The sequence below is a fragment of the Cetorhinus maximus genome, chromosome 17, assembly GCF_964194155.1.
Source record: "Cetorhinus maximus chromosome 17, sCetMax3.hap1.1, whole genome shotgun sequence".
NCBI lineage: Eukaryota > Metazoa > Chordata > Chondrichthyes > Lamniformes > Cetorhinidae > Cetorhinus > Cetorhinus maximus.
The window spans coordinates 49,994,053-50,018,285 of NC_135895.1; the positions used below are offsets into that span (position 1 = coordinate 49,994,053).

General features: G+C 42.0%; 1 protein-coding gene across 5 annotated transcripts in view; it reads right to left on the minus strand.

The window, feature by feature from the left end:
* The window catches only part of patj (PATJ crumbs cell polarity complex component), a 392,616-nt gene that overhangs the window by 120,071 nt on the left and 248,312 nt on the right, over nt 1-24,233 (minus strand). For all 5 annotated transcript variants that reach the window (XM_078561172.1, XM_078561175.1, XM_078561174.1 and 2 more), the window contains 2 exons: nt 17,753-17,844; nt 8,850-8,919 (listed from right to left, as the gene is read on the minus strand). In XM_078561172.1, coding sequence (XP_078417298.1) covers nt 8,850-8,919; nt 17,753-17,844 — 162 coding nt within the window. The remainder of the gene's footprint in view (nt 1-8,849; nt 8,920-17,752; nt 17,845-24,233) is intronic.

Consider the following 24,233-nt stretch of genomic DNA (forward strand, 5'->3'; position numbering starts at 1 on the left):
GGCAGGCAGGCCCCAGTGATCGGAAGGTCGGGGGAGCACGTTCATAGCCGCAGGGGTGGCTGTTGCCCCCAAGCAAGCCTCTCCCTGGACCATAAAGGAGGCTCCATCCCGGGAACCTGCTGGGAAGCCATCAGATTGACAGCCCCTCCCGACGTTGGTAAAATGCCAGTAGGGTCAGGAGGTGGCCCTTCATTGAGCAATTAAACGCCACAATTGGCCGCCCACAGGCAGCTGTTCTGCTAAGTTTCCTACCACTAGCAATATTCTGTGGTGGTAAGAAGATGTCGAGGTCCTAGCCTGACACCTTTTGCCTCCATTTTACCAACCCTCACTTTACCAGCCCTATTTCTTGATAGGGCTGGTAAAATCCAGCCATTTATTTTAATTGGGGATTCCAGTAGCGATATGGATATTTAATAAATCTGATGTAATTCTGAATAATAATGCCTGAACCAAGAAATATTATGGTTCTTTCATATCAATGACAAAAGTGATACATTTGGCTTCTACACGAGAGTATCCTTCCACTTCTGGTTTTCGGAAGGAAAGGAGAACAGTTGTCTCTTCTTTAGTGCTCTTAATGCGTTCCTAAAAAATAGCATGTTAAACAGAAATGTGCAACATGAAAATCACTCTTCCTGCCTCCAGCTCACCGCTTCCCACCTGATCACTGCACCTCTCATTCTCTCCCACTTGACACCCCTCTCCTGATGCCCTTGACTCCCTCCAGCCATTTACCTCACTGCCTGCCATTCGCCTCTTCCCTCTCCTGACCCCCTCAATCCCTGCCGCCCACCACTTCCCTCTCCTGATCCCTCGCTCCCTTCTGACTGCCACTTCCCTTTCCTGACATCCTCACTCTCTGCCACTCACCACTTCCCTCTCCTGATCCCTTGCTTCCTCCTGGTTGCCACTTCCCACTCCTGGCCCTCTCACCCCCTTTTACTCACTGCTTGCCTTTCCAAACCTCCTCACAGCCTGCCACTAGCCACTTCCCTCTCCCAAACCCTCACTCCCTGCCACTCACCACCTCCCTCTCCTGACACCCTCACTCCCTGCCACTCTCCGCTTCCCTCTCCCGGCCCCCTCACTCTCTGTCACTCGGCTCTCCCAACACCCTCACTCTCTGCCACTCGCCATTTGGCTCTCCCAACATCCTCACTCTCTGTTACTCGCCATTTGGCTCTCCCAACACCCTTACTCCCTGCCACTCACCACTTGGCTCTCCCAACACCCCCACAACTCCCTGCCATTCACCACTTCCCTCTCACGAAGCCTCGCTCCCTGCCACTTGCCGCTTCCCTCTTCTGGCCCCTTCACTCCCTGCCACTCGCCACTTCCCTCTCCTGAACCCTCACTCCCTGCCACTTGCCGCTTTGCTCTCCCGACCCTCTCATTCCCTGCCACTCACCATTTCCCTCTTCTGATCCCTCCTGCTCGCCGCTTCCCTCTCCCAACGTCCTCACTGCTTCCCGTCACCCCACAAAACATCAGGAAAAAAAAATGAACACAAGACAACTTGTGTCATCCATTGATATCACAGGTGTTGCTAACGGGTCTATCAAACAATTCAAATATAGGTCTTTTAAGGACAAGAACTAAATACAATAAATGATTCAGAACAGATTTTAGTTGAAGGTTACAAACGTAAGTTGTGACCTGCTTAAGGATTGCTTTCACATATCCTGAAGAACACAATTGCATATGCCTTTTTTTAAGTACTAACTCATAAATAGGCAGTAGCAACCTGGCACCTGGCTGGAAATTGAAACTCAGCATAGAACAGTGAAATTACAAGGGATTGACTGCAGGCGGCTTAGGTGAAGTGCATCGAGAATGCAGATCGTTCATTACTTTGAACGTTGGGAAATTCAGGGGTTCACAAGAGCCTTAAGTATCTGTGAACAGAACAATGATTACTCCTGATATATAGTCATTGCACCCTATTAAAGTCATCGATAACTGATTGATATAGGATCTGAAATACCATATTTAAGCAATGCATGCAGATGTAAATACCAGTATTGGCATATGAACAAATTCCTGAAGATAATGCAACAAAATTTTTATGTCAAGATTCAGAGACAGAGGCCAGGACTTTCCCGTTGTCCAGCGGGCTCAGTGGGGGCGAACGGGAGCAACTGGGAAACAGACCGCCACCCGCGATCGGGCCCCAACCGCGATTTCACAGCCAGCCAGCGTGAATCATGCGCTGCAGCGCTGCCAGGGTGGGGAGGGGAGGAGGGTGAGTGCGAAAGCTCGTGCATGTGCCTGGCACAGAACTGCCTCAGGGAGCTGAAGATTTCTTAAAAATAAAACATAAAGGATTTTAAAATGTTAAAAACATGTCCAGGGACATGTTAGAAATTAGCTTGAAATTAAAAATTTTTTTTTTTTTTAAATCACTGATCGATACCTCATCCCACCCGTGGATCCTGACCCCTGTCTCTGCAACTTGACATAAACAAACAGTTTGTTGAATTATTCTTAGGAAATTGCTCATGTGCAATACTGGTATTTACATCTGCATGCATTGCTTAAATATGGTATTTCAGATCCAATATCAATCAGTTATTGATGGTTATAATAGGGTGGATGAGGTTTCGCAAAACATCCAAAGGCCGCCTGGCCGATTCGTCTGCCGGCCAACTTTACGGTTGGCCAGGCAACGAAATACTTCTTTTAATTATGACTTTAATAGCCTTAATAGGCCGCTTAATTTTCAGCGGGCACGCTGCCAGTTCCTGCGTGCGCCCGCTGACCAAAATATCGCACCAGTGCATGATGACGTCAGGACGCTCCCCGACATCATCGCGCGTCATTTTACGCTCGCTCGGGTTGGGCGCTTACCCGCCCAATGAGCGAAATATTCTGCCGAGAGGCTGATCAGACACAAAATAATAGCAGAATTGATTCTAAAATGGAGAACTCATCATTACAGCTCTCTTTTACTAGCTTACATTCATTTAATTTGAGTGATGATAACCTGTCAGAAAAGCAAGAATAAATCCAGAGTGCATTTGATTACATTTTTGTTATTGCATAATCAAATTTGATCATAAGGTTTAAACAAAATCTCATTTCACCCTCAGAAACAAAATGAATTACGGATGAGCTGCAAAATCTTCATATAGTTAACCTGTCAAATGATATTCAATAATTTTTCTGTTTTAATGGAACATTAATATCAAGTGATAAGCAATCACAGCCAGACATTTAAATGATTTTTTAAAACAGTCTGCAGCTGGAAATTTGATTGTACCGCTGAAGAGATCATTATTTATCCCAAGCTTTAGAAACTCTGGTTGTGAATTTGGACAGGGTTTGAACGCAGGCGCGAATATTGCAATGCATAATTATCTCACGCCCTTTGTTTCTGATGCAACCAGCATGCAAACTTTGTGCTGCCTGTTGATTTGCATGATAGCTGCATGCAGCCAATGCTAAATGCATTGTTGAGAGTGGTGCATGCCTCAGTGGGAGGTGCAAGTTTGTGAACATTAGCACCACTTAAAGCTAGCCTGTACTGCTTAAATGGTCTCCTCTACATTGGAAAGACCAAACACAGACTGGGTGACTGTTTTGCGGAACACCTTCGGTCTGTCCACAAGCATGACCCAGACCTCCCTGTCGCTTGCCATTTCAGCACACCACCCTGCTCTCATGCCCACATGTCCGTCCTTGGCCTGCTGCAATGTTCCAGTGAAGCTCAACGCAAACTGGAAGAACAGCACCTCATCTTCCGGTTAAACGCTTTACAGCCTTCTGGGCTGAACATTGAGTTCAAGAACTTCAGCCCATGAACTCTCTCCTCCATCCCCACCCCTTTTTGATCCCCCCCTTTTTCTATATTCATTTTTATTTTTTATTTTTCCCCTATTTATTTTCATTATTATTATTTTAAAAATTTATTTCCATTTTTATTAATTGTTTTATCCCCAGCTTTTAGCTTTTTCGAACATTTTTTCCACCACCACCCGCTCCCCCCACCCCACCGCAACTAGGGCCATCTGTCACTTTCCAGAGTGCTTACCCTGGTCCTGCCATTATCACATTCAGCTTTCCACTGTTAATGTCACCATTGGCACCTCCTTTAGCCAGTACCACCACTATTAACAACCCTTTGACCTTTTGTTTATGACATTTTTCGCAATCTCTCCTTTACCTCCACCTATCGTTGGCCTTCTATCCAGCTTCACCTTTTCCACCCCCCCTTAAACAGTATATATTTCACCACATTTCTACTTCTCTATAGCTCTGAAGAAGAGTCATACAGACTCGAAACGGTAACTCTGTCTTTCTCTCCATGGATGCTGTCAGACCTGCTGAGTTTTTCCAGCATTCTCTGTTTCTGTACTGCTTAAAGTCAGCCTGCACCTCTCAAAGGAGAAGTGTATTCTGGCTGAAGCAAGTCCTAGAAGTCATTCTACAATTGATTTTGACCAGGGAAAGACACAAAATGACACAATATGGTATAGAGTGGGCTTTTAAGGTTTTCCAGGAATTGGTGCAGGGAGTGGAGAGGGGCAGAGGTGTTTGTTCTCTATCCACACAAACTGTGCAAAGGCAGTGGGAGCAGATTGCTGTGGCGGTCAGGATCAGGAGATTAGCCCTGAAGAACTGGATCCAGTGCTGCAAGAAGTTCAATTAACTCACACAAATGATCAAAGTCAGTGAATCTATCTTCAAATGCCATATCCCACCAACTACACCAAGACTCAGATACTGCTAAATGTACCACATCCCACTATCCACCTACCACCAATCTCTACCAGTCACAAATTATATTACAGGTTCACTTGACCCTGAAAAACCGGGCGCTACAAAGCTGAATTTCACAACCTGCAACACCTTAGTCATTCCTTTCTGCTTGAATTCTCAGATTTGTAAATCTCAAGATTGGCATTATCTCACTTTCCCTATTACCCCTTTGAGCTTAGATGCATCCTATATTATGGGCCCCAGCTCCTCGCTTTATTTCTCAATAACAGATGTGGCTACATTTGTAACATAACCTGTGGGTGTACTGTACTGGACATTCCTTCATTCATACTGGTGAGGGTAAAGGACTATTACATAAAAGGCTTAAGGGAGATATAAGTGACATAACATTTATTCTCCAGAGGGGATCAGGGGCATGCCTTTCTCCCAAGGAAAGAGAGTTTTCACCACTTGATGTATTTTACAGAAATTTGAATTCTACAACAAACACAGGTATTGTATTCTTTTATGAAATTTATTCCACGAACAGTTAACTGAGACACCCTTCTGTCTCTAATTTCGCCTTGTTCACAGATACTCTCCCTCATTAAACCACTTCAGTTCAGGGGTACTCTCCCCAACAAACCTGATCAGTTCAAGCAGGCCTTCAGCTCCATCATATTGTGCTGTCATTCATCTGCTTCATAAAGTTCACATTGGCACCTACAGTTCACACCCTATCAGCCCTGATCTTTGGATTCTATTTTACCTCTCTTCCCTCCCTTCCTCCAGCCCTACTCTTGGATTTCCCTCTATTTCCCCCTTACCTGATGCCAATGGTACCTTGTATTTTCCCTTCTCTTCCTTCCCAGCACCATTCTCAGACTTCCTTCGCTTTCCCTTATCCAGCAGTGCCAGACTTCATTTTTCTCTGCCCTCCAATGATTAGGATCCCTTCTCAGTGCTGGTCTTAGGTACCTATGTCTTTTTGTTGTTCCTCTGAATTGATTACCATTGAGGAAGCTCCCGATCTCTCGAGAACTTCAAATACAGTGTGCAACAACATTCAAAATCGGGCAGGAACAACAGAAGAAAGGAGCCTGGAGCATTGCTGAAGGCAGTATCTCAAGTGTGGCAGAGATTTTCATCTGCTACTGCAGATCTAAAAACCATGTCCTAAAATGTGAATGTACAAGTTATGTTCTGAAATGCTGACTGCCTGCACCAAACAATATGAAAGGTCTGGATATAGTTAGTGTAGTGCCTTGTAATAGTAGCTGATCTCCTAGTTGTGTTACTATTATTCATTAGGAGGTTTCCCATTTTTTCTACTAAGACCATGCTCGGTTTTATTTGCACATTTCGATTTATTCACAAACATTTCCCAGATCCTCCTTTAATTCTTAACTTCTTAACTAGGCTCTATTGCACAGCTTTGTTTATATGTGGATCTGGTCGTTATATTAAGTATCTCAATCCAGATCATTATATAGTTCCAAAACAGCAGGAGACCCCCAATCAAAGATTCTTCGAACACGCAACAGCCCGATAGCATGTACTTAATTAGTGTTTTTCAACTAGTTCCTTATTCGCATCCATACTTTACCAAAGATGCCAAAGGCTTTAATATTATGAAGCTTGAATTTATAAACAAAGGAAAGAAGTTTGCTGAGCACTTTTTATGGCTGTTTTTTAAAAAAAGAAATACATGTTATTATGTGGTAATACATATCTGGAAATTCTGTGCCTTCTGAATCTTCCTACATGAGATCATGTTTGTGGTCTTAGGACACTGCACAAGCTGCATAAATCAATTTTTTTCCCTGAAGTAGCCTTCATTTTACATTGCACTGCTAACAACAGGAAGCTCTTTCTGGAAATGGATTCGTATTTGGCTCCTACAAAGTTGCTTAGCAATTGGCTAGACCTGGAGATCATTTGAAACAAATATTTTCCTAACATTTGATCAAGAAATATTTCCTTCATTTAAATTTCTAGTACTGTTAAATAAAATCCATGCTTGTGTTGGCCCTGAATTCTAGAGCTATTGGACCTTGAACAAAATCAACACAGTTGGGGCAAGTTAATTTATTGTACAGTTTGATTCCTAATGGCACTTGATCCAGGGTTTACAGGAGTAATTCCCTTTCAGACAGAGCCACTAAGTGTCCAAAAGCTGCATTTGATCAAATAGATTAAAGCAAATAAACATTGGTCATTAATACTGATTACGGGAACTAGTTTTAACCATTATTTACTCGAGTTGAAGAAACTGCTGAAAAGTTTCAGAAGAGGACCATTAGATTGATACCTACTTTAAGAGCTTTCGGGCACCACAATAGGTTTAGGAAGATGATGTTGTTTAATATAGCACACCCTGAAATTTAAGGAAATTTCATTCTGCTCTTAAAAAAAAGGAATAGATTTGATCCATTGTGATGGCTCATGTGTTTTTGGGGGAGAAAACATATTTTATGGTGGGGTGATTGCCCCTATGAGAGTTCGGCTTCTCTGAAAAGAGGTTCCTGGTAAAGCACCTGGTTTCCACTGAAAGATTGTGTGACCAAGTTGCCTGGAAAATAAATTATAGAATAGCAAAGGGTGAACTAGAAGGTATTTAAAGGGGTGACTAGATTGTGTGTGTGTGGTTCTGTTTCAAGCAGGTTTTTTGAGTTTAGAACAACCTTGCTGCAGAACAGGGAACTTCTCTTTCCAGCAGAGTTTATTTGAAATTCCATGTGCTGGCTAAAAGAGTTCAAAACTCTTATTAACTGAAGGACTCCTAACAGTGAGTTGTGCTTCTCTGTATAGCCAAGCTGAGGAGAGAGAGAGAGAGAGTGAGTTTAGATGCAAGACTCCAGAGTTAAAAAATACTATAGCCAGGGGAGCTTTGACCTGAGGTGGCCACACTTAAGGCATTAACAATGTCTGTATTGAGCTGGGAGTCTACAACTGTGGGGAAGTTGGAGGAGTTTTGAAGTGAAATATTGCCCGAAGTAAGCGGAAGGCCCAAGAAATCTCAACCTTCATACGAATCTTCGAAGCTGGACTCAGACCTCAGATTAATCTTCCAATTTCGGATACGTATCTGACTGAAGTTTATTGGGGTGTAAGTCAAATGGGTGTAGAAGGAAAGTTGAGCTAGGAAGTTCAGCGTAAGGTATAAGTAACTGTTTCATTGTACTTTTAATATCTTTAACATAACTGACTATTTAAGACAGAGTGTAGTAATTAGTATTCATGTTCTTTGATTCGCGTGTAGTAAAATTGTTTTGATTAAACAGTGAACCTTGTTGCTTCATTCTTTTAGTAACTACTTGGGTTTTTGGATTTAAAAAAGAAATAAACAAACACTTTACTGGTCCTTACCAAGATCATAATACCATATGGATACGCTCTTTATGTTAGACAGTTTAGGGAGGACCAGGAATTTATGAAATAATTTGCTGATTCATGCAGGTTTGCTTCAAACATTCAAAAGCAAACGGATAATTTCCTGGAGGAACCTGATATTGCTGCAGATAAATAGTAGGAGAGATGTTGGGTGACATGCATGATGGTTACTGTGGTCTCCTGGAATTATCTTAGGCGTTGGCAAAGAATTTCTCAGGATTTCCCTCATTCAGAATATTAAATGACTGCTTGTGAGTAGAGAAATTTGGGGTCATGAAGCTTAATTATGATGTTAGAAGGGGCAGGCATGATGATCAGTGGTCATTTCCTGTGTAATATTCATAAACATGCTGATACATGCATTAGTTTCACATCCACAGTATCTATTTTACACATTTGGATATCAATAGCTAAAATGATACTGCTAAATATATACTTCCATCCTGATACTTTGAATATGTAGAAAAGGTGTTTATAAAAATCATTCAAATATCACTCTTTTGCCGATTTTCCAGTTAAATATCACAAAGGTTGCATTTGACAAATTACCAAGTACTATTTCTGTAACAAGCACGGTTATAGACCAGTCTTACAAAAAGTTCAACTCACTTTAAATAATTGCTGTAATTATATTGAATGTTTGACAATCAACATTTCTCATAAAACTGCCTCATTAACACAACAGGTTAGATGGCTTTCAAACTATTGGAATAGCAACAGCATTGAATGAATAGTGATCAGATCAACGTCCTTACCTCACTAGAATGAGAGCTGGATGGTACAGGATAAGGAGTAACTGCCATTTGATTAACCGCATCTTCATTCCTGCATAAAGTAAGAAAATAATTCAGAAATATAATTCTTAAAAGAATTATATAGGGCCTTAGGGAGGAGTACTGTGTCTCTTTACCCACTCCGGCCTGAGTGAGAGTGCAAATAAGACTGATCCTGGGGTGACAGGGTTGTCCTCGAAGGAGAGATTGAGTAGACTTGTCCTATATTCCTTAGAGTTTAGAAGAATAAGAGGTGATCGCTTTGAAATATATAAAATTCTTAAGAGGCTTGACAGGGTAGATGCAGGGAGGATGTTTCCCCTGGCTGGGGAGTCTAGAACTAGGGGTCATAATCTCAGAATAAAGGGTTAGCCATTTAGGACAAAGATTAGCAGAAATTTCTTTACTCAATGGGTTGTGAATCTTTGGCACTCTCTGCCCTGAGAACTGTGGGTAAAGTATATTCAAGGCAGAGATCAATAGATTTTTGAATACTCAAGAGAATCAAGGTATATGTACTTGTTAAGATGTGAGGCTGAAGGTCAGAAGGCAGGTTCAAAGGGTAAATAGCCTACTCTTGCTCTTATTTCTTATGTTCTTAAGAAATATTCATATACATCTTTCACTTTAATTTATAGCAAAAAGCACAATTAAATTCCAAGCTATGGATGAGCAGGTGCGATTGATAACATATCATTCTGCTCATTTTAACATTCAATTGGTGTATCTAAATAAAGAATTGAATGGTAGATCCAACTTAAAAGCTTGGAGATATGGGGCTTAAGTATTTTGGGTTTAAGTATGTATGTGCAAGAACTGGCCTACGGTAATGATCCCCAATAATCTTTCAAAAATGTTCTGATGTTTAAATCAGAAATCAGAGTAATGCTTAAAACTCATACATAGAAAATGCAGAATGTGTCACAAGCTGTTTGACGTTTATGGGGATGTCAAAGCCTTTCCCCAGAATAAAGGTAGTTAGTAAAAATGAAGACCTAACGAGACTGGAGGAATTAAAGGCAGTGGAAGTATTTTTTTAAAGTTTTAATTAACCTAAGTATTTAGTCAATAATATCAGTAGTTGGGTTGAATTAGAATTAAGCTTTATAAGAAACCAGGCTAACGAGATGAAATAAGAACAAAAATGCTGGAAAAACTCAGGCAGCATCTGTGGAGAGAAACAAGAGTTAACATTTCAGGTCGATGACCTTTCTTCAGTTCTGATGTAATCAAATGTAAATTTGGTGATTATCCCAAAACGTTTTCAAAGACAACGGGCAGGATTTTACGCGTCGGCGAGTGGAGGCCGGGCCCGCTCGCTGACGCGTAAAATGACCCGTGGTGATGTCGGGGGGAACTCCCCGTTTAAATTTTCAGGAAGGCAGGGGTGCAGTGAAATCAGCTCCGCGCCCGCCAACCTGTCAATGGTCAATTGAGGCCATTGACAGAATCAATTAAGTAATTAAAGGACCTGCCCGTCCAACCTTAAGGCTGGCAGGCAGGCCAAGAGCCCCAGTGCAAACTAGAAAAAGCATGAAACCTCATCCATGGGCGGGATGAGGTTTCATGTAGGTTTTTTAAAATTTTAATTAAGTTTTTGTGAAAATTATGGACATGTCCCAACTCATGTGACATTGTCACATGTGGAGACATGTTAGGGGAATTTTACTTTTCTATTTTTAGGTTTTTTACATTTTGAGCTGATCTCCCTGAGGCTGCACTTAACCTCAGGGAGATGAGCGCGCTCTTTTGTGCACATGCGCGATAGAGCACACTCTCAATTTTGGGATTCCCCCCCTGCCCGCACAGGAAGCGCATAGTGCTTCTGTGCTGATGTCACACTGGGCGAGCCTTAATTAGCCCGCCCACGTAAAAGGGCACCACTCCCCTAATTGGGGGCACTGATCGGAAGCGCACCTGTGTACGCCCACCCTTCAACTTTGCCCCTACTGGGGGGAAAATTCAGCCCAATGTGTACCTCACAGCTTACAGAATGGGGCATTTGATCAGCTCTAGGTATGAGTATTTAAACATTTTAACATAGCTGGGGCACTTATTTTGTTGATTGAAATCTGGAGCACCTTTCCTAAATTACTGAAATGAAAAGTTAATGCTAATAATGGACAGGTGGACTAATAGCAGCATAACGTATACCTGTAGACTTCTAATATCTGATACAAAGAAAGATGTGGTAGAAAAGAAACAAATTAACATAAAATAAAATTAATTAACCAACCCAAGTAAATTAACAAACCGACTGAAATCATAAATTTTGTAGTAACTGATAATTTCCTTTGTTGTATCACAAAACACAAGGAGGCAGGGACTAATCAAGGACAGTCAGCATGGTTTTGTTAGGGGGAGGTCATGTCTGACCAATTTGATTGAATTTTTCGAAGAGGTGACCAGGTGTGTAGATGAGGGCAATGCATTTGACGTAGTCTATTTGGACTTCAACAAGGTTTTTGATAAGGTCCCACATGAGACTGATAATGAAGGTAAGAGCCCATTGGATCCAAGGCAACGTGGCAAATTGGATCCAGAATTGGCTGAGTGGCAGGAAGCAGAGGCTGATGGTCGAGGGATGTTTTTGTGACTGGATGCCTATGTCCAGTGGGGTTCCACAGGGATTGGTGTTGGGCCCCTTGCTGTTTGTGGTATATATAAACAATTTAGACTTGAATGTAGGAGGGCTGATCAGTAAGTTCACGTATTACACAAAAATTGGTGGGGTGGTAAATAGTGAGGAGGATAGCCTTACGTTACAGGAGTATATAGACAGGCTGGTCAGATTGCCTGATCAATGTCAAATGGAATTTAATCCGGATAATTGTGAGGTGATGCACTTGGGCAGGACCATCAAGGCACGGGAATACATGATGAACGGTAGGACCCTGGGAAGTACCGAGGATCAGAGGGGCCTTGGTGTGCATGTCCACCGGACCCTTAAGGTAGCGGGACAGGTAGATAAGGTGGTTAAGAAGGCATATGGGATACTTGCCTTTATTAGTCGAGGCATAGAATATAAGAGCAGGGAGCTTATGCTGGAACTGTATAAAACGCTGGTTAAACCACAGCTAGAGTATTGCGTGCAGTTCTGGAATCCGCATTATAGGAAGGATGTGATCTAGAGAGAGTGCAGAAGAGATTTACCAGGATGTTGCCTGGGCTGGATAGTTTTAGTTATGAAGAGAGATTGGATAGACTGGGGTTATTTTCCCTGGAGCAGAGGAGATTGAGGGGGGCATGATTGAGGTGTATAAAATTATGATGGGCATAGATAGGGTAGACAGGAAGGAACTTTTCCCCTTAGTGGAGGGATCAATAAACAGGGGGCATAGATTTAAGGTAAGAGACAGGAGGTTTAGAGGGGATGCCAGGAAGAATTTTTTCACCCAGAGGGTGGTAGGAATCTGGAACTCACTGACTGAAAGGGTGATAGAGGCAGAAACCCTCACAACATTTAAGAAGTATTTGGATGTGCGCTTGCGATGCCATGGCATACAAGGCTATGGGCCTAGTGCTGGAAAATGGGATTAGAATAGTTAGGTACTTGTTTGACCGGCACAGATTCGGTGGGCCGAAGGGCCTTTTTCTGGAGACTTCTATGACTCTATGGCTTTAAAATTAACATTTGACTTGCTGTCACTGCAAATACAACATTTGAGCAGAAACAAATGAGGATATTTGTATATTGATATAGATGACAAGAAAAGGAAATATCTTTGTTTTAGAAAGAATTGTCAGTGATATTCTTCTGTGCAGAAGATCATGAATGAAAAGAATTCTCCAGTAGGCTAGGCAATTCCCTTCACTTCTGTGCTCTTTAATGAAACAAACCCCGTGACAATAGGGGCTGCTGTACTGAATTAAATCTTGCACATTTCTCTCTCCCTCTCCACCCCCCACTTAACACTGTTGCTTCTCCCAAATGTTTTTTGCAGACCCGAAATAACTCTATATGTAAGGGTCTTAATGAGTAAGGCATTTAGAAAATCAGGTATTCAGACATGGCCAGAAACATGCTAAAATATAGCTTTACACAGTTTGGAATGTCTTATTACCAGTACATGAGCTAATAATTGTTTGGAAATTTTGTCCTTTCCAGTTTACTCAAATCACTTTGAGGCTTCGGGTACAAAATTTATACATCAAGCTCAGTGATGAAAGGAGCCTTTTTTGTGTGCATGTGTAACTGGTAATATAATTCAGTTAGCATGATGCAGCTGTGTCATTAAGAGCAGTCCAATTCTATCGGTTCTTCGCAAGCTCTTTACTTAAACCATATATTTCAATAAATTGTTGACTGAATAGGTGCAATGATAATCTTCTTCATATTTTATGTAACTGTCAAACTCTCAAAATGCACCACGATAAAATGATAAAGCATCATGCACTTTGCTTTACTGCTTTCTCTGCAATCATAGGACTACTCAAAATTGTGAACACTTTGTTCCAAATATGTTATTCTATTACTGTAAGCAATCAAAGGCAGATTCATATGTAACATATCCTCTTTAATGTGTTTTTAAGTCATTTGGAGCATGGTTACACACAGGACCATTTTCAATGTAGTTATGGAAGACAAGCTGTGTTGAATGTAGAGGAGACTGCATTTAGAGTTAAGGTGCAATAGCAGACTGCTGAACAGCAGATATTTCAATTTATGCTTCACAAGAAATCAGCTGGCTGTTGTTGGTGGAATACCATTAGTCTTCATCTGTTCAGACCTCCACTTCTACATAAATTCTGTAACCCTTGACCCATACTGTCATTAGTCTTATCATTCAAAAGATCATATTCCTCAGTTTCCATGCCATAAAAAAGTCATCTTCATACAAGTAAATATTTTAAAAGACATGTTTTAGCAAACTCAATATTCCATAGTTTTGTTTTTAAATTCTATAATGTGTATACTTAATTCTAGAGAAGTACCATGAACTTTTACCAAGACAAGCTATCAAATACCCTTTTACGACTACTGTATGTCAAGGATGTTAAGAAATGTTAATAATTACTATAAAGCTAGTTAAGGGCTATAAGTGCAAAATCTACACAGTAAATCAAAGTGTGAGAAAAAGACCAGCAAGATATATGATCAGGGTGGAGACAGTTACCTAAATCAGGAGTCTGTGCATGAATATGTTTAACATAAGATATAAAACAAATTAGTTAGAAGCACAAATTGAATTAATGGATATTATATAGGAGTCATTACAGAGGCTTGGGGGTAATTTTGTGCAACCAGCTCGAGCTTGAACTTTAGTGAAATTTGGTCCTTGAAACTCATCAACATGCCATACAAAGATTTCAATGCTGGACCACCTGCCTCACCAGCCCCTATGCTCGGTACATCCTGGGAGAGGCAACTGGAGCAGGCTACAGCAGGATGGGAGGTGGTGGGGGTGGGGGTGGGGGCGACCATGACTGCCGTGGAATCAGGGAAGCACTCCTGCTCCCCTGGCAACACAAGGTGGGGTTTTTATAAACCATTTTTGAATTTGTCAACTTACCTGGAGTTGGCTTCTACAGGGTCTGCTGAAGAATCCTGACTAATTTCTCAATGGAAGTTTGATAGGATAGATACAGAGAAACGATCTCCTGTGCCTGAGAGAATTCATAACAATGGGACAAGCACAAGCACTTTTTCATACAAAGGTTAGTCGAAATCGGGAACTCATTCCGCCAAAAGGCTGTGGATGCTGGGTCAATTGAACATTTCAACTCTGGAATTGATAAATATTTGTTAAGTAAGGGTATCACTGCATATGGAGCTAAAGTGGGTAAATGGAGTTGAGATGCAGACCAACCATGATCAAACTGTATGATGGAAAAGGCTAAAAGAGCAGAAAGGCCTACTTCTGAAGTGGGAGGGTGAACAGCCAGCAGTCGTGGTTTATATTAGTACCAACAACAAGGCAGAAAAAATGATGTGGTACTGCAGTCAGAATTTAGGGAGATGCTCATAGGAAATTGGTAATCACAACTTCAAAAATACTAATTGCCAGATTACTCCTGGTACCACGTGCAAGTGAGTACAGGAGGAGGAGGATAAAACAAATGAATGCATGGCTGAAAAGATGGCGCAGGAGGGAGGGCTTTAGATTCCTGGGACATTGGGACCAGCATTGGGTGAGACACTATGTACAGGCTGGATGGGTTGCACCTGAACAAAGCCAGTACCAATTTCCTTGTGGGTCGATTTGCTAATGCTATTGGGGAGGATTTAAATTAACTTGTCAGGGGTGAGGGAACAAGGAGGTAATACTAGATTGGGTTTAAAAGAATAGCTAACTGGAAATATATATAAGGCATTTCTTGTCATTATACATTTAATTTTGTAGTTACTTTGTCACAACTCTCAATAAACCACTGGAAGCAAGTGAGTTTTCTATACAATTGATAACTATTATACCTTTACTGATTTCCTTTATATATGTCACCATTCTTCAGAAAGGAATATTTGCCAATGAAAGATGCTAAACCTGATTGCAGGGAAGAAGGATTGGTGTAAGTGCAGCTGATGTGGCTGTCATTTACAATAAGCTATGCACTTCAGTAAAGCAAGCAGGCTGGTACTGAACAAATTCCATTAACATGTACAATGTTTCATTATTAAATCAGATGCACACAGAACTTAAAGTAAGGTTCAAATAAATGAAAGCCCATATTTTAACTCCTAGTGAAAGTTGTGCAGACAAGGGCCTAGGTGGACATAAAACTGCCCAGTCCTCAACAGCATGCACCCAGCAGGATTTAACTCTTGGGCCTCCTAGCGATGGCTCACGTCAGACTCCAGCCCCAACCCAGTGGGATTTTGGGCAGGTACTTAGCACTTCCTGCCGGATTGTGGCAAAATGATCCACGATAGTCAGGAAACTAATTGTGAGGAAAATTGGCAGACATCACCGTTGAGGAAGGAAGCGTTCAGCAGGTGATGTCCAAGGTTTCCTTGTGGGCTCTGGAGTAACACTCCTGTTCTTCATGGTCCACAAGGAAACTGAAAACAAAATGAAATCCTGGAAATGCTTACATTTCATTAAAAATTAGGCTTTAGAATGTATTAACTGCATCAGATTTTGATTTAGTCACTCTCAACATGACATTGTTCTACACAAGCTAGTTCATGGAAACTTTTTTAATTCTTTCACGGGATGTGGGTGTCTAACCCTAATTACCCTTGAGAAACTGTTGTTGAGCTCCCTTCTTTAACCTCTGCAGTCCATGTGATGTAGGTACACCCACAGTGCTGTGAGGAAGGGATTTCCAGTGTTTTGACCCAGCGACAGTGAAAGATACAGTTCCAAGTCAGGATGATGTGTGGCTTGGAGGGGAACTTGCAGGTGGTGGGGTTCCCATGCATCTGCTGCCCTTGTCCTTCGAGGTGATAGAGCTTGTGGGTTTAGAAGGTGCTGTAGATGGAGCCTTGATGAATTGCTGCAATGCATCTTGTAGATGGTACACACTGCTGCCACTGTGTGTTGGTGGTGGAGGGAGTGAATGTTTAAGGTGGTGGAAGGGGTGCCAATCAAGTGGGCTGCTTTGCCCTGGATGGTGTCCAGCTTCTTGACTGTTGTTGGAGCTGCACTTATCCAGGCAACTGGAGAGTATTCCATCACACTCCTGACTTGTGCCTTGTAGATGATGGACAGGTTTTGGGAGTCAGGAGGTGAACTGCTCGTCACAGGATTCCTAGCATCTTACCTGCTCTTGTAGCCACAGTATTTCTATGGCTAGTTCATTTCAGTTTTTGGTCAATGGTAACCCCCAGGATATTGATAGTGGGGGATTCGATGGTAATGCCATTGAATGTCAAGGGGAGATGGTTGGATTCTCTCCTGTTGGAGATGGTCATCGCCAAGCATTTGTGTGGTGCAAATGTTACTTACCACTTATCAGCTCAAGCCTGAAGGTTGTCCAGGTCTTTAAGCATATGGGCACAGACTGCTTCAGTACCTGAGGAATCACGAATGGTGCTGAACATTATGCAATCATCCACGAACATCTCTTCTGACCTTATGATGGAAGGAATGTCATTGATGAAGCAGCTGAAGATAGTTAGGTCGAGGACACTACCCTGGGCAGCTCCTGCAGTGATGTCCTGGAGCTGAGATGACTGACCTCCAAAAACCACAACCATCTTCCTTTGTGCTAGGTATGACTCCAATGAGCAGGGAGTTTCCCCCCTGATTACCATTGACTCCAGTTTTGCCAGGGCTCCTTCATGCCATATTCAGTCAAATGCTGCCTTGATGTCAAGGGCAGTTGCTCTCACTTCATCTCTGGTGTTCAACTCTTTTGTCCATGTTTGGACCAAGGCTGCAATGAAGTCAGGAGCTGAGTGGCCTTGGTGGAACCCAAACTGAGCATCAGTGAGCAGGTTATTGCTGAATAAGTGCCACTTGATAGCACTGTCAACAACACCTTCCATCACTTTACTGATGATCGAGAGTAGACTGATGGGGCGATAATTTGTCCTGCTTTTTCTGATGCTGGGGACCTCAGGTGGAGGCCAAGTTGGATCATCCGCTCAGCACTTATAGCTGAAGGTGGTTGAAAATCCATCAGCTTTGTCTTTTACACTGATGTGCTGGGCTCCCCCATTACTGAGGATGGGAATATTTGTGAAGACTGCAACCAGTGTACCAAGATCAATGAAGGGTACAATTGAGATTGGAATAGCAGGAATAATAAGTAATCATGGCAGAATTTTACTACCATTCCAAATTTGTGTATGCAAGTCATTTTGAGTGCAACTGACGGTTCATATTGTTCACTGAAATAGGGATTGGACCTGAGCTCCTACTTTTCCTTGGTTTCTGGATTGATTATTAATCAGATAAAGCAATACCTTTTCAATGAGGGAATGAGGGAAATACTATTACCTTATCAGGACTATCTTGACATTGGATGGAGCATTCTTTATAATTGCTGATGCATTTTGATGGCTTCTTCCATAAAGTGTCTGGCTATTAATCTGAAAAATTGAAAAAAGCCAGTGAATAACAGTTGCAAAGGATGCTATTTACAAGTTACTAAAATAATTAAGCAACGCAGTAAGTGAGAGTAGTTCTTATTTATAGGACAGAATTTTTAGGTCGGCATGCAGGTGTGATTGGCGGGCCCAGGAGCTGTCAGGGAACGGACCACAGACCACGATTTCATACCAGCTGGTCAATTAACGACCAGCTAGTGTGAGGACGTGCGCTGAAATGCTCAGCGCTGCCAGGGTGGGGGCGGGAGGAGGGCGGGCACTGACATAAGCGTGGGGGAGCGCTGAATGAAAGCTCCCTGAAGGCAGAGAGCTGCCTCAGGGAGCTGAGGAACTTAACACCAATAAATAAAGATTTTAAAATCCGGAAAAAAATGTTCACGCATCAGAATCAGCCACCTGAACATATACACGATGAAAATTTTGTCCATACATTTTTATTTATTTCTTATTGAATAATGGAAACCTCATCCCATCCTTGGGGGAGACGTCATCAAAAATGCAAAGTCCGTCTGTCAGGTTCATCCGCCCACCAGTATTAAAGTTGGAGGACCAGGAAAAATCAGGGACAATTGGAACCTTAACAACTTTAATTGTCTTAATTGTCTGTGGGCATGCTTCCGACACTAGCGGGCACCCGCCGACTGAAATATTGCACGAGATGACGTTGGGACGCTCATCCAACATCATCTCGTGCGGCTTCATATTCGACTGGGTCAGGCGTGTGCCCGCATGTCGACCTAAAAATTCTGCCCATAGAGTTTTACTACTCGATATCCCAGAAAATCTTTTAACACAACTTATTTTATAGAGGACTTAGAGGGGAAAATACAGATAAAGGAAATAGAAAAAATGGACAACCAGCTAGGGTACGTTATTGAAGGTTGACCAAAAGGTCAATGAGGATAGAAATAATGTGCGAGTGCAGGATAGGCTATATGCACAACTTAAATTGTGAACAAAAGGGAGCATATGCAGGCTGGATGATGCAAGGCCAAGTAAGAAGACATCAATGGAATAATGATTAAGGTTTCTGCAGCAGCAGGGCAGAAGCAAGCAATGCTGCAGCTGTGGAAGTAAACAATTTTGGTGATATGGTGTTTGAAGCCCAGCTCTGGATTGAATATAATGCTAATGTGGGATGGAGCCAGTGCCAAGGGAGTGAAGATCTTGGTAGAGATGTGGGTGCCTGGGGCACAAATTATGGTTTTGGTCTTTCCAGTGTTCAGTTGGGAAGAAATTCTGATTCATGCATGACTTAACAAATGCAGGTGTTTATTTGATGTTTTGCAGACAGGTGAATTAAAAATTAGTCTTCTAATATCTCAGTAATTTTACAATATAGACAAAGAAGGCTGTTACAGAATAATGCATGCTAAAGGACACTGGCCAACATCTGTAGCAGCATTTTTGAATTAAATGTCACTCCAGCAAACTAAAACACAATTTTCATAGCAATCCCATAGTTCTTTTACAAATGTACAGGCATATTATTTGAGGTGTTGGCAAACGTAGTGTTGTTAGTAATTTAATTTGTTTATTTCACTAATAAGGTATCCTATTAGCACATTGCTTATAATGCACGCATCATGAGCAATTATAGAACTGGCTGAGCACAAACCTAATATAATATAATGCACACGAACAGGGGAGAGAGCTCATCCTGAGTGAGATACAGCCGGAGTGAGTGTGGGTATTGGCAATTTGGTGCACAGTGGGAATTGAACTGGTAAGTCTTTCTCTTTAATTTCTCTTTACTTTTTGTAAATTCAGTAGTCTAGTTAAAAGGTTGGTAAGGTAGCTGACTCAGCTGACAGTGTGACAGTTAACTGTCAATCACCTGAAACCTGATTAGGGCCTGAATAGGTGTTAATTACTGTTTGAAGCTTAACAAGTGTGAGTCACCTCAGCACTATTTAAGAAAGGGATTATTTAGAAGCACACTGTGCTTGCACACGAACAGGGGAGAGAGCTCATCCTGAGTGAGATACACCCAGAGTGAGTGTGGGTATTGGCAATTTGGTGCACAGTGGGAATTAGGGGAAGAGGTGCTCTTTGCATTTTTTCTTGGATATCCAACTTCTTAAATCTTCAGAGAGTGGTCTTGCCTTGCTGCAGCAGTAGAGGCTACAAGGGAAAGGAATGACTGGTAAGTAGTGGGTCAGGTCAGGTAAGTATTTATTACTTTAATCGCTTATAGTTTAAGGTCTTTGTGGTTTATAGTTTGTATATTCTATAGTAACAAAGATCAGGAAAGAAGGGCCCTAGAGTAATTGATTTAAAAGGTTTAATTTAAAGGGATAAGTCATGACAGGAGAGCTCAAAGCCGTGGTATGCTCCTCGTGCTCCATGTGGCAAGCCAGGGATATTTCCAGTGCCTGGGACCAGCATGTGTGCTGGAAGTATGTCCAGCTGCAGCTCCTGGAAGCTCAGGTTTCAGAGCTGGAACAGCGGCTGGGGACACTGTGGAGCATCCGTGAGTCTGAGAGCATCGTGTTTAGCACGTTTAGAGAGGTGGTCACACCACAGCTGAAGGGACTTGAGGAAGGAAGGGAATGGCTGACCACCAGGCAGTCAAAGAGAAACAGGCAGGTAGTTTAGGAATCCCCTGGGGTCCCGCTCACAAATCGGTATTCCATTTTGGAGGCTGATGAGGGCACTGGTTCCTCCAGGGAGTGCAGACAGAGCCAAACTTCAGGCACCACAAGCAGCCTGTCTGTACAGAAGGGGAGGAAGAGAGGAAGAGCAATAGTAATAGGGGATTCTATAGTTAGGGGAATAGAGAGATGCTACTATGGCCGTCAATGTGACTCCAAGATGGTACGTTGCCTCCCTGGTGCCAGGGTCCGGGATGTCACTGAACGGTTGCAGGGCATCCTGAAGGGGGAGGATGATAAGGCAGAGGTCATGGTACATGTTGGTACCAATGACAAAAAAAACAGCGCAGACTCTATGGGCCGAAGGGCCTCTTCTGCACTGTGTGATTCTGTGAACAATGGGTGCCTGAGTTTGACTCTTCACCTATTTTCTGCTCAACAGGGCCTGAGGACTCCTCAAAATGGAATATTTTTTGAAATGTAGCCACTTGTAGGTAAGTATGGCAGCCAATTGGTGCACAGCAAGTCCCATAAACAGTCGTGAAATGAATGACCAGTTAACCTGTTTTGGTGGGATTGGCTGAAACATGAATACCGGTTCGGACATGAAGAAAACCATGCTCTTCCTTTGAAGAAGTGGCATAAGATCTTTTACATCCATCGCAATAAGCAAACAGTGCCTCTATTTTACGTCTCAATCGAAAGCCAGCTCCTCCAACAATGCAACGTACCTCTGTCATGCCCTTAACAGTCAGCCTAGATTGTGCGTTCAAGTACAAGAGTAGGGCTTGAACCTGCAATTTTCTGATTCAGAGGCCCGAGGGCTATCACTGAGCCAAAAGAGCTTGAGGAGACAGTTTGTGTGGATAAAAGAAGCTGTAGAATGTTCTCAACCTGTAGCATGATCCTGCGGTGGGGGAGGATGGCTTAACTATGAAAGGGGAAGCACAGTACACTCAGCATGGTTAATGTAGATCTGATGGAGGTTAAAAACAATAGTTGTGCACCTAGTACAAGCAAGATCTTTGGTTCTCAAACTTTAAGCTGTAATGATGGTAATTACCACTGGAAATTCCAGGAAAAGGAATAAGTAAATGCATTGGTGGGGATGAGGACATCAAGCAGAGTTGAAGGAATGGTTAATCAATGCTGTAATTGGTATAGGGTGAGGAGAAGAGGTGGTGGAAATTCATGAGTGTGCTGGTGAGGAAACAGGGTAAGTTCTTTTCCAGGAACAGAATGTGAGGATCGAGGGGAAGGAGATGGTGAGCGAGATGTGGATGGTAAGAAATACAAAGAGGAAGTCAGATAATCTTTTATTCATGGTAGAAACCTCAGTTGGCACAATCTCATGAAATGGTGAGACTGAAGGGGTGGCTATTGGGAAGTTTATATGATGTAAGGTTAATTGAAGACAGGAGCAGGGAGAAGTCAAAAGAGGTTGGGCAGGATAGTTTAGTTGTAGATAACAATTTCGAAGGGGAGTTGCACACTCGAGAGTATCCGAGAGGAGATCTCGGTGTAGGGATCATAGTGGGGTTTTGGAGACTAGAAGATGACAAGCATTCTAAAGGAGAATTTGGGGTGTGGAAGATATTGAGATGCTTGAATAAGGAAAAGGTTACAGAAGAGTGAGGGTACCATATGGCTGGGCTTATTGAACCTAGCATGTTTGCACTGGGCCTCATTAAGAATTGACAGCATAAACCCTCCACTCTGTTAAGTAGCTTGACAAAGGAGTTCATCTCCATTGGATATTTTTCTATACAATAGCACAGAAATACTTGTATGGATAAGCTGGATCATTTGAAGGATCAGTTGAGCAGACCACTAATGACAGCAATGCTGTAATTGGTACAGGGTGAGAAGGGGAATTTCCTCTATGCCTGTGATGTTACGAATGCTATTTATATGCATATAAACTGGGCTGGTTCAAAACCAAGAGAGTAGCTGCAACCAGTTTAAAAATCTTTGATTCTTCAGGATTTCTTGCCAGTTGCTGGTTCGTGGCTATTCAGTAAACAGAAATGGTGACTGGTTAGTTTCAAAAGTGTTGATCAGTATTTTTTTACCTCTCTGAAAGTGGAGAGCTGACTTTAACTCCTGGCAGAAAGCCAGTGGGAGCAGTTGGCAATTCGAATGGGAGTGACAGTCAGAGGATTTTAACTGACATGCCTCATTTGAATGTGCCAGTCAGGTGTTTAGCCATTTCCAGCAGAAAGTGGCAGCTGGCCAGCAACAGCAGATGCCAAGTCCAGGAGCACAAATGTTGCAAGAGCCTTGTGGCAAGGGGGAGCACTCAGGGCAGCAGAGGCTTGGACTTTCCTTCTGGGGCCTGGGGGAGTTACTGATCTCAACTGTGGTGAAGCAGTGGATAAACAACACACATGACCCTATCGTGAGGGACAAAACAAATCAGGAAATATTCATCTCTAGGCCACCGTGCAATACTTCCAGTAACCTTAGAAACAGATTGCCTGTCTAGCAGTAGGGGAGTGTCACAGACAGAACATGTCTATTTTGAAAACCGGTAACTATTGATGATTAAGGAAATTAGCTAATCTAATTACAGTAATTTATTGGTGAACCAGATGAAATTATGATGGCTCTAACTTTGTGATAAATTAAAGATAGTCAATCCAGGCAGTGGTTTGTAGATTCTTGTAGCAAGTAATCATTAGCTGAAGAATCATTGCCCACAGTCAAACTTTAACTGGTGCTTTCTAAGTGCTCAGTTAAACTGCTGTTTATGTGGATTTATTAATTGTTTCTGTGAAGTGGACTTAAAGATTTTTGTTTTTTGATAGAAAGATGGATCTTGCTGCTTTTGGCAACAGTCTCAAGAATGCAAAGAATTGTAAGCCTGGTTAATTACCCAGTCACGGTACCTTATTTTAAAATAGTTTTTTTAGTGTTCATTATTTTAGGCCTCCAATGCCCTTTTTAGGATATTTCTCTTGAAAAAAGACATGCATTTATATAACACCTCTCATGACCACAGGATGTCCCAAAGTGCTTTATAGCCAATGAACTACTTTTGAAATGTAGCCACTGTTGCAATGCAGGAAACATGGCAGCCAATTTGTACACAGCAAGTTTCCACAAACAGCAATGTTATAATGACCAGATAATGTTTTTGTGATGTTGATTGAGGGATAAATATTGGCTAGGAATAGCTCCCCTGCTCTTCTTCAAAATGATGCCATGGGATTTTTTTTAATGTCAACCTGACAGAGCAGATGGAGCCTCGGTTTAACACCTCATCTGAAAAACTGTACCTCTGTCAGTCTTGATTTGTGCACTCAAATTCTGGAATGGGAATTGAACCCACAACCTTTTGACTCAAGAGGTGAGAATCCTATCAACTGAACCACAACTGACATTTAGAACAACAAATATAAGGTGATGGGTCAGGAGTCAGCTGAGAGTAGAGTAATGTGAGGTTTTGAAGAGAGATACAAGCATCTGAGCTGACCAGAATCACCTTTTCTTTCATAGCATTTACCAAAAAATGTTCTTATGACAATTTGTAGCTACAGGATTTTCTTATTATTATTTGATATCTGTTGATGCATTTTTGTATTTTATGTGACTGAAAGTTTATATACTTAAGTTGTAATAAGTGATGCTATTTTATCTTGTTATTGAAGGCAGTAATGCAAGCTTAAAAAGTAATTTCCTCTATTTTTTCACATATTCACCACTTTGCCAAACTGCAAGACTTCTAGATTCTTTAGATAATACCCTTCATATAGTGTTTCCATTATTACAGTAAAA